General features: G+C 38.3%; 1 protein-coding gene across 1 annotated transcript; it reads right to left on the bottom strand.

Annotated features, from left to right (window-relative positions):
• Positions 1-5,244: 5,244 nt before the first annotated feature.
• stmn1b (stathmin 1b) lies at positions 5,245-16,592 on the bottom strand. Its single transcript, XM_061951894.1, has 7 exons — positions 16,500-16,592; positions 15,807-15,871; positions 13,079-13,248; positions 7,301-7,453; positions 5,914-6,066; positions 5,649-5,840; positions 5,245-5,582 (listed from the first exon to the last, which is right to left on the bottom strand). The coding sequence occupies exons 2-7, from the start codon at positions 15,820-15,822 to the stop codon at positions 5,544-5,546; spliced, it is 723 nt and encodes a 240-aa protein (XP_061807878.1). The 5' UTR covers positions 15,823-15,871; positions 16,500-16,592; the 3' UTR covers positions 5,245-5,543.
• Between the last annotated feature and the right edge of the window lie 1,007 nt (positions 16,593-17,599).

Raw genomic sequence — 17,599 nt, 5'->3', positions numbered from 1 at the left:
CCTCTCTGACTAGACTAAGATGAATGCAGCAATGTACAGAGACATCCTGGATGAAAACCAACACTTCCCACCCAACCTGATGCAGCTTGAGAGGTGCTGCAAAGAGGAATGGGCAAAACTGCCCAAAGATAGGCGTGCCAAGCTTGTGGCATCATACTCAAAAAGACTTTAGGCTGTAATTGCTGCAAAATGTGCATCAATGCATTGAGCAAAAGCTAAAATACTCATGTACATAAGAGTCGTTTTTATCTTTAAAATTTGATAAATTAGCAATAAAAAAAACTTTTACTTGGTCAATGCGGGTTATTGTCTGTAGAATTTTGAGGACAACAATGAGTTTATTCTATTGTGGAATAAAGCTGGAACCTACACAGGGGTTAGTGCATGTGCCTCACAATATGAAGGTCCTGGGTTAGAACCTGGGCTCGGGATCTTTCTGTGTGGAGTTTGCATGTTCTCCCCGTGACTGTGTGGGTTCCCTCCCACCTCCAAAAACATGCACCTGGGGATAGGTTGATTGGCAACACTAAATGGTCCCTAGTGTGTGAATGTGAGTGTGAATGTTGTCTGTCTATCTGTGTTGGCCCTGCGATGAGGTGGCGACTTGTTCAGGGTGTACCTCGCCTTCCGCCCGAATGTAGCTGAGAGAGGCTCCAGCACCCCCTGCGACCCCGAAAGGGACAAGCAGTAGAAAATGGATGGATGACATAAAAAAATTTGGATGCACTGTAGCAACATTTGTATTTAATGAGCAAAGGATTGAACCCAATATAAAAAATGGTTTCGACCTGTACCTCGTTGACCAAAAAAGCTTGAACTATACCATCTGTCAAGTAAAAATGTTGCAGAATGTTAACAAACTCGGTGTAAGAAAACAAGTGACGACTCAAGAAATGATTGCATTTGTTGGCAAGGGTAACATTTAATGGGCTATGGACGGATCTTTGTGCAACCCCATATGCTATTGATTTGGTTGACCTGCACCTCAGTGAACCAAAGTCTTATTCCTATGCCTCTCAATCAGAACTGCATGGTCCAAGTGTGCCTTTTTGTGAGACGAAAACCAATTGCGCATGCACAGGAACTTAATAGTCCAGTTTTCCATCAATCACACAGCTTCATTATTGCAATGACAGCAGAAACACATGTAGCTTGGATGAAGTTTTATGCAGAAAAAAAAAACCCTGACCTTTAGGAATGTTGGCATGCCCACTGAAAGACAAGTGACAACAATGGCATAAATGATACACCTGCAGCTTAGTTGTTTAAGTAAGCTCATTTACAGCAGGCAAACACAAACTACATTTCTAAAAAAAACATGATGCATGTACTTGTGGATGTAATACATTTTGAATAAGGGCTTAAAGTCACTTAAATCAGGGGTCTTCAACATATTCCAGACAAAGGGCCCTCAAACTGATGGAGAGATGGAGCAGAGACCCCTACTTATATATCCTGTATACTAGGCTGATCATATTCTGAAATCCCAAAAAGAGGACACATATGCGTGCCAAGGCCGGGACTAGGTTAAAATTTGCCAATGATACTCGAACTTGCTTAATAAATAATATATATATTTAAATAAAGCATTTTTTCTCCTCTGTTGACAGCAGTGTTGGCGCTAGGAATTTTCAAAATGGGGTCCCACAGTAAAATTTTGGGGTCCCACTTTTTTGTAAGCGTTTTGAAAAAAAATTATAAATGTATGCATTATCCTGTTATATCTCACATTCTATATTGTGTTTTGGTAAAAGGTTGTCATAAACGTTAATTCATTTAAAAAAAAAAAAAAATTGTATGCATATGTAAATGTATTCAGTTATAAACATTCATTCACTTTCTTCTTTCCTTCATGGATCTGAACTTTACCACTATTGGTAGTTTTTTTCAATGTTTTTATTTAATAAGTTGTAAGTGTATTTATTTCAGTATAAAAGTGTAAAAAGTGTTTTGCTTCGGTAATGAAATGATGATAATGGTGTGCCAGGGCATACATACATTTTATATTTAACGCTTAAATCTCTGGAGTCTACATCAACTTCAGATCCATCCCTCATTTCAAAATGTTTTAGTTTTTTTTATGTTGTTTTTTTTGTTTGTTGGTTTTCCGCCCTTTTTTGTCAAACAAAACTATGTTTTTTATGGCAAACACACAAAATATGCTAAATCTTCCACCGAAAATATTTTTCAAAGTGGAATATTTGATGTGAAGTAATCGGAACCTTGGATAAGTCAATAATTCATAATAACATTGATTTTGATTCAATATTATGTTTTGAGCAATGACAGTTTGAAATAAAAAAAAAACAGCTTTGTTTTATTAGTCAACATTGCAACTTTTTCCAAATTACATTTCACCTTTAAGCTTTTTTATTTCATTTTTGTTTATTTTAATAGTATTTTTAGAATGTGCCGTGGGCCTTTAAAACATTAGCTGTGAGCCGCAAATGGCCTCCGGGGCACACTTTTGACACCCCTACTATAGATAATAAAAAATTAAATCTGATAAATGTATCGATAAAAAGCAGAGCCTGGCGACACATGTGCGTTTATCGTAACTCTCTCGCTCTCTCTGTCTCTGCCCCCTCTCTGTCTCTGCCCCTCCCTCACGAATGCTACAGCACGCACAATTTGTTTTGTTTGTAACCCCTTCTTAACCCTGAACGTACATTGAAAATACACGCAACCCTAACTCAAAATGCCGGACATTTGAGGCATTTAAGACACTCCGCCCGGACAGCCCCGCAAAAGAGGACATATCCGGGGGAAAAGAGGACGTATGGTCAGTCTACTGTATACAATTGTGTTTCAAATGATCCTACAGGTACCTTGTTTTTGTGCAAAACTAATGTATTTAAAGAATGCTATATTGCGCCGCTAATAATTAGCTGACAAATGGCGCGTTAGTGCTAGCTAACAAATTGCACACTAATCAGCAGCTGACAATTGGCTAAACGCTACCTGACAATTAGCCCGCTAATTGCTAGGTGTTAACAGTTCTATATTGCACCCCTAATAGTTAACTCGCTGACAACTGGGGCATTAATCACTAGCTGACAACTTAACTTGCAAACTAACTAATCTAATCACCAACTGACAATTGGCTAATTGCTAGCCGACAACAGGTGTGCTAAAAGTTTGCCAGAAACTAGAGCACAAAATGCTAGCTGGCAGCTAGGGCTGCTAATCGCTAGCAATTCACTAGGGCGCTAATTGATAGCTATCTTAAATGCTAATATACAGCATACCACCGATATACAGTGTGTTGAATGAATGTTGATGCATTTGTAAAAATATTTGACCTTTGTGGAAAAATGTGTGGGGAATATAAAAAATATTTTTCAAAAAGTATCAATCAAAACTTCCACAGCGCCCATGCAATGTCTCTTTGGGCCCCCTGGGGGTTCACAGATCCTCTAATTTAAATGGCCTGTAATTATGTAATTCACTTAAATTGAGTATTCCATGTAGGTATTCAAAAGGTTTATGGAACATGCACATTTTACCTAGAGATGGTAGTTAAAAATGTCTGATGACTACATAAAATTACAATAGATTTTTACTGACTATGCAAATTGTTAAAGAACCCTGCTGATAAATATCCAATTAATATAATTGTGCCAGACAAACCTATGCAAAATGCAGAATTATGAATTGGCAGAATTGCAATTGGATGCACACATGGATCTGTGAATCTGGAGTTTAATCCAGATCACATTGGAAGCAAACAAGATTTAATTGCGTTATCAAATACCGGTAAGTGTTTGGTAACACTTTGTCATTCCCATGTTTGCCATTCAGCAACAAAGCATCTTCTGTTTGGCTCAATCAGATATCTGCATTGTGCTCCCCCTCAAGCCAGAGACAATTCTCTCTTTTTCCTCACAATGTTCAATGTGTTCTCATCGTAGTGCGGATTTCCAACCTTTCAGGAGGGCGAGTGTTAGACCGGGAAAACATTGTCAGCAAACAGGGCATGTGATGTGGAAGCTGGTTAAACCTTTGTACTGTACTGATGTGGTTATTGTAATGGCACCACAGAAGGGTACCAGTAAAGGCAAAGGGGGAAATGTGTTTAAAAAGAAATTCTGGTTCTGTAGTTATTTAGCTAATTACAATATAGAGCTTGGCTGTTTTTTAAAATATATAATGGATATGGAAATTGGGTGTTTTACTCTGAGAATTGAATGCAAATAGAGATTTCCAGTTACTGCAGCTGACATCATAGAGTTACAAATGTTTTTCTGGATAAATGGCCAAAACTCCATATTTTGTTGTATTTCCTGTATGAAATGGCCACGTCTCAATAATTTACAAAATCTTTTTACTTTTTTTGTGTAGTTCAGGTGATATTGCATCTACCAAATGTCTTTCTTAATTGCCTGTATTAGAAGGCATTATGAATGTGACCATGTTGTATTGTCTTTGTCCAAAGAGCACATCTGTGTAATCTTTACATAAAAAAATAGTTTCTCTTTCCTTTTTGTATGTGTAAAAAGGCAAATCTCACAAAAGGTGAGAATGCATGCTGTTCATGAAAGTCATTAAAAAAATATAATTAGGGCTGTCAAAAACAATTTAACTCATGTGATTAATCACAGAAAATATTGCATTAATAATGTATACACAAGGATTAATCACAATTTATTTTGACTACAAATGCTCCTATACCTTAACCGCTGTTCAGTGATCAGGTCAATGCATGATCAGTGCAAAGATGATTAAGGAGATAAGACTGGCTGGCAAGTCACTACATACAACCTGACTGGACTTTGAATTAAACTTTTACCAAGCTTAGAAACAAATGTCATGCATTCAAGTATTAAAACATAACTTTCCTGGTATGACAATAAAATTGTGTTTGTGTTCAAATACTGGGGTGTTTATTTAATTTGAATTATGAAAGAATAACATGTGATTTATCCAAATTCAAGTCTGATTAAAAGAATTATTCATTTGACATATCTACTTATAATAGATGCCATATACGCCCTGCGATGAGGTGGCAACTTGTCCAGGGTCTACCCTGCGCCCCGCACGAAATGCAGCTGGGATAGGCTCCAGCCACCCTTGTGACCCCGACAGGGACAAGCAGTAGAAAATAGATTGATGGATAGATGCCATATGCTCCAATACATTACTTTACTGACAAGGTAGGTGAACTTTTGATACTCTAGGCGTGACTAAAAAACTAATTACCGCTAGATGTCAGTAGTGTGCAACTATTAGCTCCAGAGGCAGACATGACAGCTGTGAAATCCATTGTTATTAAGTTTACTGGGTAAATGCTTAAATACAAACAAGTCATTGAAGATACAAAAAGACAGTACTGGAAAAGTGGAACAATATTAAACAATATATCAAATGGCTATATGGACCAGTAAGAAAATATACCTCACACCTTAAAGACTAAAGTGAAATAAGCTGCCATAAGAAACTACTCATGCAAAAATGTCACTACATATTTAAGTCTAACTAGTACAGCAATAATAAGCAAAAGAGCTCATTGAGAAGATTAATACATTTTTGATGCCTTTCCAGCTTTAGGCCTTTGTTTTCTTCAATTCTTCGATCTTCTTGTCCTGTTTGAAGACAGAAGAACAGGACTGTGGTTACTTTTCTCACTAATTTTGTGCCATTCTTCTCACCTTGTCCTTGAGTTTCTTCTCCAGAGCAGCCATTCGAGCATTACGGTTGTCTTGGTTGACCTCCATCTTCTGATTGAGCTTGTCTTTAGTGGTTTTGCTGAAGTTGCTGCATTCGTCAAAGGCCCGCTGGAGCACTTCTTTCTCACGCTCTCGTTTCTCCGCCAATTGTTTCAGCACTTCAGCCTCGTGGGTCTGACAAAAAGGCCCCAATTTTTATGGTGTTTTGGACCTAGCTTTTTTTTTTTTTTTATCAATTTGAACTGACCTTGTGTCTCTCTTCTGCAGCCTCCATTTTTTGGTTGAGCTTCTCCTGAGTGGTCTTGCTGAAGTTGCAGCATTCATCAATGGCCCGCCGGAGCACCTCCTTCTCACGCTCTCTTTTCTCAGCCAAGTTTTTCATGACTTCAGCTGCGTGGATCTGGCAAAAACACAACATACATTGTTGACATGTGTATTGCAGGTATGTGAGCAACCTTTAAAGTAAAAAGGGAAAAATTGATGCAAGCCCGAAAAGACAATTTTGAAAATCAAGATTACATTTCCTACAATTGGGTGCATTTCTACACAATATTTTACCTTTAGATTTATTCTCATCTACCAACCTCTTTTGGCTGTCGTTTTGATGTTCCATGTGATGTACCACATAATTTTTTTTAGTAGATAATTTACTAACTTTATCATCACTGAAAATGTAATGTAAAATTCTATAACATGCATGCAAAGAACTCAGAAAATGTTTCCTATTTGGCAACTCAGTCCTATAGTCACACCCCCTTGGGTATATACTTTCGGTGTTGTGACTTCCGTTTACAACCGTCTCGTCAAAAAATATACCTCCTCACTGGCTACTGATAAATGCTCTAGAACTACAACTGGTTTGAAACTAATAGTGTTTGGATTGTAATCATCCAAATACAATTAGCATCAAAGTAGAAAGCCGTCAACGCTGTGGCCTAAAGACAACAAGTAAGCGAGCTAGATGATCCTAACTAGCAAGCTTGTTTCGATGCCCCTAATTGTCTCTGTCCTGCAACCCAGTGCGGCTTTAATGCAAGAGGAACAGCGAGTAACTGCGGCTGAGGCAATCCTTTGACAAACTTTGTTTAGATTGTAATTTTTGATATTTCTTTTAAAAAACACGGAAGTTTTATTTTGACGTGAAAATGAATGTTGAAAAACGCGGCTTTTTGCGGACATTTCATGTACCTGGTACCACTGCTCAGGCACCAGCTCTGTGCCTTGCATGGGAAAATATTTTTTTCTCTTAGAGTAGTGCTCAGGAAACCTTACAATATTTATATTGATGTACAGAAGTCCCACATCTTTACTATCTTTCACAGATTTCCCATATTTTGAAATGCAACGTTTGATGCTCCTCTGACCCGCAGCACTACACACAGGTAATAAAGGTGTTTGTGAAATCTCCTGTTAAATGCTAAATCAACCACATTTGCACGGCAAAAAAACATTGTCCCTACTGGTCCTAAAAAACTAAACCAAAAACTTTAAAAAAATACAAAAAAATAAACTTAAAACCTTGTCCAGCTGTATAGTTACACATACTATTCATGTTTAAAATCACTTTTACTGCAAATGAGTATCAGTCCCAAATATCGATATCGTCTAATTTATTGTGTCAATGCTGAAGATACCTTGTGTCGCTCCTCTGCAGCCACCATCTTCTGAGTAAGCTTCTCTTGGGTGTTCTTGCTAAATTTGTAGCATTCATCAATGGCCCTCTGGATCACTTCCTTCTCGTGCTCTCGTTTCTCAGCCAGGTTTTTCAGTACTTCGGCCTCGTGGTTCTGTCAAAAAAGGACAAGGAAGAAAGCATTACTTGCATTTCACTATTGTGGATTGGGAATAATTGTTGATTTACTGATCCTTGAGGAGTGTCGTGTGTGCGCAATTGTGGATTTACAAATTTGAAACCAGTTGAAGTAAAATTGAGTGCACTAATCAGGCATGTGATTTGAACTTAATGAAAAAGACTGAAAATAAGCCAGGGGTCTGGGGGCCACGGGTCCCAGGCCAGGTCCAGGGCGGTGCAACTACTGGTGTGGAATGTTAGAAAAGGCTTGATTAGGTGAAATTAGTCAGAGAACAATGATAGGTATGAAAAACACAAACCTATTTAATATTAGCTGTCTTTTATCACTTTAGTTTTTCATTGGGTTTTTTTGGCATTGAAAAACAATACAATACAAACACATAAAAAAGAGAAAAAGAATGCTGATGTGAGAGTAGTCTTGGTTCTCTACATTGAAATAGGTAAATTGTTCTTGTTTGTCCATTCAAGTGCGGTGTTCTTGTAACAGTTTGGTCTTGAACAACGTCCACCTTCTTAGTTTGTTCTCGAATTTCCGTGCCTGTAGTTAGACGGTGTATCAGAATCTCCATCGAAATAATTTATTCCACAGTCCGAATCTGTTGGGCTTGTGTAGTAGGCCTGTTTATGGGGGTTAATTTGTGTTTTTATTACGAAAGCTTTTTTTGACAAGGAATTTATGTAACTGAATTTTTTGCGTCTTAATTTTGTGAACTATTTTTTTTTCATCAAATTATGCTGACAATTACATAGAAAATAAATTCAGTGTTTTAAAATTTAGTGTATAAAAGGTAAGGGAGTAAACGATCGTGGTGTAACGCCACGGCAAGGGCAGCCTTCCAAATAAGTGTTTTTTTTTTTTAAACACTTCAACATGAAAACAAATGTAAGTGATATTATATGAATGGATATACCGAATATAATCTATTAGTTACATACTATTGGTGATACTAAGTTTGGAAAACATCTCAAATATCATAAAAATGTTCATTACTTTATTTTGAAAAAAGAAAACCGTGCATCCAAATCACCCGTCAAAAGACATGGCAAAAGTAAGAAGAGAAAGTTGAAGAGAAAGGTATTTTAAGCCAATTATTGCCTTTCTTGTTCAAGCCAATGTAAATTGACCTAAATCTTTTGACAATACTACTGACAATAACATCTAACTTTATGTCGTGTGCGTCTTCGAACCTCCGTTTGTTAATTGCTGTGTGGAGTGTGCATTTGTCCCGTGAGTGTGTGGGTTTTCTCCGGGCACTTCAAAGTCAAAGTTCTTGTTTAAGATCCTTAATGTCTTCACTTATTGTAGTGAGCCCCACTCACAGCGTCTCGTTGTGGTCTTGTCCGTCCATTTTACCAGTGTTGTCGTTGTGTTCGCGAGTTTCACTTTCAATGTTTTCCCCGGAGAGTTCTCCAGGTAGGTCTAATTTTTGGTTGGCTTTCTTGCTTCATTTAGGAACTCCACCCTTTTTGTTGTTTGTAGTCGTTGAGTTTACTTTTTATGGTGGTTTTATTTTGACAGACTTCACATCTGCCCTCTCCGCTATCTTCTGCAGTCTTTAAATTGAAATGGAGTTGTTATTGTTTCTTGGCAACACCTCGTGACTACAATAATTCCTTAAATTTTAGCTTGCGAAGCAGTAAGTTGAATTATACAGACATATTTGTTACTGCATACTTTCCAATAGGCCTCTGCCTTGGAGACTGTATCTGTTAGTAATATGCAATTGTAATATGTGATACTTGCTTATGTTGACAAATGTGATGTTTTAGACTGAAATATTGTTCAATGAAGGGGATTTACTACATAATTTGTGTGCTTAGCAGTTGTGTGGCTGCTATCCATCCATCCATTTTCTACCGCTTATTCCCTTTGGGGTCGCGAGGGGCGCTGGAGCCTATCTCAGCTACAATCGAGCGGAAGGTGGGGTACACCCTGGACAAGTCGCCACCTCATCGCAGGGCCAACACAGATAGACAGACACATACCTGCCAACTTTTGAAATCAGAAAAACCTAGTAGCCAGGGTCCAGGGGCCGCAAGCCCCGGTAGGTCCAGGGGCCGCAAGCCCCGGTAGGTCCAGGACAACGACGCAAAATGATTATTAGCATTCAGACAGGTTAAAATGTTGCTAAAACCATCACTTTTCTATCAGTCACAGTGACTTTTCAAAACAAAAATATTACAGCAAAAATCATATGGGTTGATTGACATGTTTATTCTGTAAGCTAACTTCAATAGTTTGAAATTATTTTGACAGTTACCGGTAATGCCAGTTATCCTGTCAACCTTTCACAAGACTTCAATTTGTTAATTGAAAGTATAAACAGTATACCGTTAAACACTTTTTACAGTAAACAAATGGTAAAACAGTACTAAACAATTCCATTAAAAAAAAAATTGGTGTCATTAACTTTCTGTCCAAGCTTGTATAATCTACTGCCTTGTTCAATTGTAAAAAAATATTCTGTGCCTAAAATTCACATTTCTATCACAATTATCATACTGTAAACATGGTAAGCTAACTTCATTAAAATTAATAGTCCTGTCAATAGCATGGAATTACAATTCAAATGTAGTTTTTTTGTAAGCCTTTAAAAAGAATTCAAAATATGAAAAATTCATGAAAATTAATTTAAGCCATCAGACACTTGAAAAGTGGCACATCGCATTTCTAATGTAATCATTTTAACTTTTCAACAGAAATAGCACTGCAAAAATATTAAGGACATACTTCTGTATTTTGGTAGTTATGCTGTCAACATTTAACAAGATTTCTTCAACTTGGACTTGAAAGCATAAATAGTATAAACACTTTTAACAGTATAACAGTACTAAACAATTCCAATAGATAACATTGGTGTCATTACCTTTTTGTGGCTAAAATCCAAATTTATTCTATCAGATTGATCATACTGCAAAAATGATATGGTAACTTTATGATAAGTTTACTTCACTAAAATGTAATTCAATAGCATCATCGAATTAAGAAGTAATAGAATAGTATGATAGTTATATGTTACTTGTTTTGAACATGTTATCGTTATCACAAATAAAAAGATATACTGTACACAGAAATTATTTTTGATTTGATTTATTGTTTATGTAATAAAAGATTTACTTAAAATTTTATGTTTTGTGAGTTTTTTTATGCTACGAACTGTACTTACCGGCGATGTAAACCGAAGGAGACATTTCCGTAATGAAAGCTGCAACACCCTTTTTAGATCCCATCATCACTGCAGCATTATCGGCAGCAAAGCAAACCAAATTCTGCCAAGGAATTTCGTTTGAGTCTATTTCTTCCGCGAGTATTTTGTAAATGTTTTCGCCTGTGGAAGCCGTATTGCATTCCCTCAAAGACAGAAGTACTGACAATACTTTTCCAATGTCGTCATCGAAATATCGAACACAAGGTGCAATTCGCGTAGTTTTCACCCTTTTTGGAACGGATAATTATTCCCGGATAGGCTTTTGAATATTCTTCACGGAATGACTGCAGTTTTCTTTTCGGTTTGAGACTCGTTTGCGATTTTTCTCCGGCTGATTCCATGATCGTTCGCTCGTTTGGAAACAATGGCAACTGCATGGTGCCTCGTGCTTGGCAGCGGTGCTATAAATGGCCTCGCGCATGGCATTCGGAATGGCTCGATAGGAAGTTACGGGAAGCAGTGTTGATTGTCATTGTTGTTACGCGATTTCGTGAATAAAACTTAATTTTTTATTTTTTTTTTAATTAATGGAAAAACCGTATTTTTTTATCACTGCAACCGTAACCCGGAATAGGTTGATGAAAACCGTACTAATTACGGGAAAACCGGAGTAGTTGGCAGGTATGCAGAAAACATTCACACTCACATCCACACACTAGGGCCAATGTAGTGTTGCCAATCAACCTATCCCCAGGTGCATGTCTTTGGAGGTGGGAGGAAGCAGAGTACCCGGAGGGAACCCACGCAGTCACGGGGAGAACATGCAAACTCCACACAGAAAGATCCCGAGCCCGGGATTGAACCCAAGACTACTCAGGACCTTCATATTGTGAGGCAGATGCACTAACCCTTCTTCCACCGTGCTGCCCATAGCCTATTAAGTTTAGTTTTTGGAAATGACTTCACTAAAATAGAAGAACCCAACGTTGTGTGCTTATTGGAGGACATTTAGATGATAACTGGCTGACCAGCTTTGCACAAATAAACACGCTGCAGGATGCTTGTATCGGATATTTAGCCGCAAACAGATATAATGTAATACCTGTTTTTTGTTGATATCTTACAGATATCAGATCAGAACACCACAACATGAAGCTATGGAAATAGAAAAATAATGCGCAAATTAAAAGCAGAATAAATGATATATATACTGTATAATATGATTTTGTTTAAGGTTTCACCATCGACCATGAACCAAGTTGGAAATTCCATATCAATAAAATGAAGGACAAACATATCTAAAAATTTACAAAATTAAAACCATTTTAAATCAAAACTAACTTCTCAAAATACAGTGGTACTTCGACTTACGAACACCCCAACTTAACTGTTTGAGTTACGAGCTGTCTTTTGGCTTATTTCCATGCTTTTAAGTTGCGAGTAAAAATTTAAGTTACAAGCATCCCCACCACTAGTTGGCACAGCGGCTGTCAGAATGAAACCCATAAGACCCACCCAAAACATCTGGTCTCACTTGCTAGCATTAGCTTACAGCTAGATTTCAACATAACATTTGTTTTACAACCACTGCAACGGAGAAAGTGAGAGTAAAGGACAGTGCTGAGAATAAGAAGTGGATGATACTATTGACTTAAAGAAAACAGTCATCTAAAACATGATTGAACGTGTAGCTGACTTGGTGAAGTATTTGGAGCGTATCTGTTAGTCTGTACACTGAAATATTAATCTATAATGTTGCTCAAAAAGTTACATTAATGTCTTCTCATTTATCTACTTCTAACATTTTCTTTTAGTCAAACAATATTTTCAGTATACTGGATGGATTTTTTTGCATATTTTGACTGTCATCTGCAGTCTTCTTCAGAGGGGTCACTCGACCACGATGACGTGTTATCTATCAGCTGTTTATATAGGCGTGGCCAACCAGGTAGACCTGTCCAGTCTACCTGGTTGCTCCTTAATCCCAGTTGCTGGTTTCCTTGGGCCGCTTCCTTAATTCGATCTCCTCAATCAATCATTTGAATGCGTTATTTTCCCTCCCAATTATTCCATCCAGTATACCAAAAATATTGTCTGACTAAAAGAACATTTATGATAAATGATAAATGGGTTGTACTTGTATAGCGCTTTTCTACCTTCAAGGTACTCAAAGCGCTTTGACACTACTTCCACATTTACCCATTCACACACACATTCACACACTGATGGAGGGAGCTGCCATGCAAGGCGCTAACCAGCACCCATCAGGAGCAAGGGTGAAGTGTCTTGCTCAGGACACAACGGACATGACGAGGTTGGTACTAGGTGGGGATTGAACCAGGGACCCTCGGGTCGCGCACGGCCACTCTTCCACTGCGCCACGCCGTCCCCATTTGAAATCTATAATGTTCCTGTTTCTTTTATCTCAATTCAGTATTTGTTATAGATACCTTGCGTCGTTCATCTGCAGCCTCCAATTTCTTCATAATTTCATCCAGTGAGGTTTCCTTCTTTTTGAGAGGGGACAGAGGAAACTGCATTTTGACGTCGGAGGAGGGGCTCAGAATGAGCTCAAATGCCTGACCTGAAGCGCGTTTGCTCAGCTCCTTAACTTGGATGTCTGCAAAACGACACATTTTCATCAATACTTGTGCAAAACAGCGATCAAAGTTTTACTTGGCGAATGTCCAACATTCTAATTAGGTTGAATTATTAAGAACACTTCCGTTGTGTGTCACAACAGAGCAGTCATTGACCAACTGAGCAATTAAGGGGTTAACATGGTCTCTGGCTATCATTCAGGGTCACTGCTTTTTTGCACAGGTCAAAAGAAAACAATCTACTAAGCCGTGTCACGGTTGCTCGTGTTTCCAGTTACAAAGAAAAGAAAACAAAGCTCAATATTTACCGAGGAGTAACGTTTGATTTTTTTTGCGTTGATATTGTCATATGGATAATAATTATTTGTGGCTAAACATTAGCCTAACTGAAGAATGTTATAACATTGCACCATATACACCAACACACTCCCGTTAAATCCAATTATGTTTTCTAAAATACATAGAGAAAACAGAAAATTCACCGTTTGGGGGAAAACTAAAAACGTTTTTTTCCGAAGATACCATTGCCTTACACTGCTTATTGTATAGAGAGCGGTCTGGGACAAAACCATTCCCCATAATACAATGGAGAGTAACAAGGATAATTAATAGAACAAAAATATCGAGACGCAACAAAAAAATTTTTTTAAATGACTGATCCTAACAACAAAACTGCCCAATTTGTGTATAAATTGAACAATATGCTTCTCGAGGTGGTCTTGAGTATGTTTCAGCGCCGGACCAGTAGATTTGGATTAGTAAGGATTAGAGATATCACGGTATGAAATTTCTTATCATGGTTATTGTGACCAAAAACTCAAAGCAGTTTGGCTAATGAAGACGAAGTCTAATAAACAAGCTTTGTTCTTCTCCAACGCCTCCTAGTGGTTCAGTACAACAATTTTGGCCAACAAAAATAAACATGTCAATGAGATGACTAAACATTATAGCTAGTATTTGTTATTTGAACACGGATACAGTTTTGCAGTTAAATAAGCATCCAAGTAAAACTACAGACTTTATAAACAAGTTGTGGCAACGTTCACGACACATCAACTGCTGCACATTTCCTCACCTCATTAATTCTCAGTCACAGCAGCTGATGGACGCTGTGTTGAGGAAATAAAAGCAACATCAAATAGTTTTCTTCTTCGCTGTATCCTTTTAGTGTGGGACAAATGAGTCTCCAATATTGTCCACACCTGTCTTCATCTAAAAACAGAAGTGCGCTCTTAAACGAACGCCGAGAAGCAAGTCCGTCTGGAATTTTACCGGGGTTTATAATAATACCGATTACCGTTACATCCCTAGTAAGGATTTGTGTGTACAATGAGCAAAGTTACGAACAAATGAAAAAAAAAGGTAAATTACTTTGAGTTCATCTATGGAAATAGTTAGAAATAGAAATTAAAATATACCGTATTTTCCGCACCATAAGGCGCCCTGGGTTATAAGCCGCGCCTTCAATGAACGGCATATTTCAAAACTTTGTCCACCTATAAGCCGCCCCGTGTTGTAAGCCGCATCTAACTGCGCTAAAGGAATGTCAAAAAACAGTCAAATAGGTCAGTCAAACTTTAATAATATATTAAAACCAGCGTGATGTGGGCGCGCATGGAATCGTATATCAACATGGACAGAGCTGCGTGAAAAAAGCCACCCGGCCTCTTCGCGTAAACTTAAACTTACCTTAACCACTCGCTCATCTTTTCTTCATCCATCCCTTCGAGTTAGCTTTTATGATGACGCCGGCTGGAAAGGTCTCTTTTGGCAAGGTCTTCCTTTTGAATATCACCATGGGTGGAAGTTTCTGGCCATTAGCATGGCAAGCTAGAATCACAGTGAAGGATGACTTCTCATTCCCTGTGGTGCGAATATTCACCGTACGTGGTCCCGTTGTATCCACAGTGCGGTTCACAGGAATATCAGTTGCTGTGAAATAGTAATCCGTGTGCGGATGGAGAGATTGCGTCTTTTCATGAACCGGAAACCTGTCGCTTAGTAGGAGCCATTTTGTGGTCTTTACAGATGTAAACACACAAAGGAAATGAAACGTACGGTAATATCCGCGCGCTTTTTCTTCTTCTACGCGGGCGGGTGGTTGCTTACAGTAGAAGAAGAAGCGCTTCCTGTTCTATGGGGGCGGGTGCTTACCTTGGCGGTTGCTTGCGTAGAAGAAGAAGCGCTTCCTGTTCTACCGGGAAAAAAGATGGCGGCTGTTTACCGTAGTTACGAGACCGAAACTTTATGAAAATGAATCGTAATATTAATCCATATATAAAGCGCACCGGGTTATAAGGCGCACTGTCAGCTTTTGAGAAAATTTGTGGTTTTTAGGTGCGCCTTATAGTGCGGAAAATACGGTAACACACCTAATATATTTAAAGTGTTATAATAAGTAAGTGTTAAACTGAATTATGAATGCCTGTATGCCAAAATGGTTTATTGTATATAAAATACGTTTTGTATTGTGTTTACATTTTTAAACAGATACAAACTTTTCAGTATGTGGCCCTAGAAAATTTAGACACCCCTGCACTAAAAATATTCTGGTTCAGTACAATTGATTTACACTCACCTCCACTGTTTGCCATTTTAGCAATGATGGTGCCAGCAACAGTGCCAATGGAGCTGAAAAGAAAACTGGAAATAAACCAAGTTAGTGTGATTTCGCAGGGTATCCACTCAAGTATTGTAAAATGGCTGACAGCAAGACTCGCGTATTCACATTTCACTGTTCAAGCATGCGAGTATTAAGCAAACGTTGTTTTGGCATGTTGGATTGAAATAATCATTAAATATGGCGACAAACCCCACATGTAAATGCAACAATTAATGTTCTTAACAAGCAAGGCTGGTATTCCCAGTCACAGTTATGGCGTTACATAATCTTGGACAAGTCATAACATAGTTCGCCATTACACTGAGGCAAACAATGGATGCGTGCTCAAATGTTGTTTTTTTGGAAAGCAACCACCGCGTAGAGCAGACGACATATGTGCACTTGGTGTATTTACAAAGTTAATGTTGGTTAAAGTGTATAGAAGTAGAGACAAACGAAAAGTTGTTATTATGTGTACAGTTTCATTGCGGTCACGGCGCGTGCGGCCGCCATGTCAACGGTTCACTGACTCTTAAACTTGACTTCTTGTGACGTTTCACACGGTTTCGGGCGCTTTTAACAATATAACTACACCGGTGGCTCACTTAAAACCACGTCTACGCGGCTTTTAAAGCCTGCTTGAACGACTAATTCAAGTATTCCACTCACCTTTGTGCGTTGGAAGGACGCTGAGGACTGACACTCAACTTCTTAGTTTACCCGCCAAACGTAAAGTAGCCTCCCGCAAAATTCTGTTTTGCTGACGTCACCAAATCTCTCGACACTGATTGGCCCGAGCGCACCAATCAGAGGGTGTATCGGCACTGCATTAAACAACAGCGCTGGCAAAGACATGTCACAGGAGGCACTATATTTTCACATGCCTGACATCAGCGCTGGCAAAGACATGTCACAGGAGGCACTATATTTTCACATGCCTGACATCACTATGTAGTCTACATTTTCAGATTTAAACATGTGACAATATAAGAGTCCTTAAGTGGGTGTGTTGACATACCTATTTTTGCAATCCGATCAATAATATTAATTGGCTTTTGCTTCGGCTAGAGATGTCCAAAATGTGGCCTGGGGCCATTTACGGCCCGTAGTTAGTTTTATAACGGCCCGCAGCACAATCGTTAACATTCTAATATTAGCATGCTATCTTTTTTGGTAATTTTGCAGGTAGTCAACTCAGCGTCAGATATTTTGTTGCTTGACGAATGATACCTGCTAGCGTGTTAGTATGCTATCTTATTTTAGGGTTATTTGGATTACCCTAACCCTGGGGTCCCCTAACAAACAAACAAAATCCGGGCCACGGGAAGTCCTAAGTTATTTTTTTATTTTTATTTTTGTTTTTTTAATTATTTTTTAAAATCTGTCGTTTCTAATCCATTTCCTACCGCTTGTTACTTTCGGTGTTTCCTAGTCGCTCAGGCAAATCATATTGTCTAAAAATGCATTTTCCCATCGATAACGTGACATCATCGTGCTCGGAAAAAAATAAAATAATAATAATAATAATATATAGGTTGGGTCTTGGGCGCAGTTGGGTGTTCCAACAGGACAATGACCCCAAACACACATCAAAAGTGGTTAAGGAATGGCTAAATCAGGCTAGAATTAAGGTTTTAGAATGGCCTTCCCAAAGTCCTGACCTAAATGTGTGGACAATGCTGAAGAATCAAGTCCATGTCAGAAAACCAACACATTTAGCTGAACTGCACCAATTTTGTCAAGAGGAGTAGTCAAAAATTCAACCAGAA

The sequence above is a fragment of the Nerophis lumbriciformis genome, linkage group LG04 (genome assembly GCF_033978685.3).
Source record: "Nerophis lumbriciformis linkage group LG04, RoL_Nlum_v2.1, whole genome shotgun sequence".
Lineage (NCBI taxonomy): Eukaryota > Metazoa > Chordata > Actinopteri > Syngnathiformes > Syngnathidae > Nerophis > Nerophis lumbriciformis.
Note: the sequence above shows the minus strand (reverse complement) of the source record. Positions and strands in the feature narration are given on the sequence as shown.

What these genes read in the sequence shown, in the direction of transcription:
- stmn1b (XM_061951894.1), bottom strand. An exon ending in CTGCAGAGGAGCGACACAAG is followed by an intron (nt 6,067 to 7,300) that starts GTATCTTCAGCA and finishes TGTTTTTGCCAG; the next exon opens with ATCCACGCAGCTGAAGTCAT. An exon ending in CTGCAGAAGAGAGACACAAG is followed by an intron (nt 5,841 to 5,913) that starts GTCAGTTCAAAT and finishes CCTTTTTGTCAG; the next exon opens with ACCCACGAGGCTGAAGTGCT.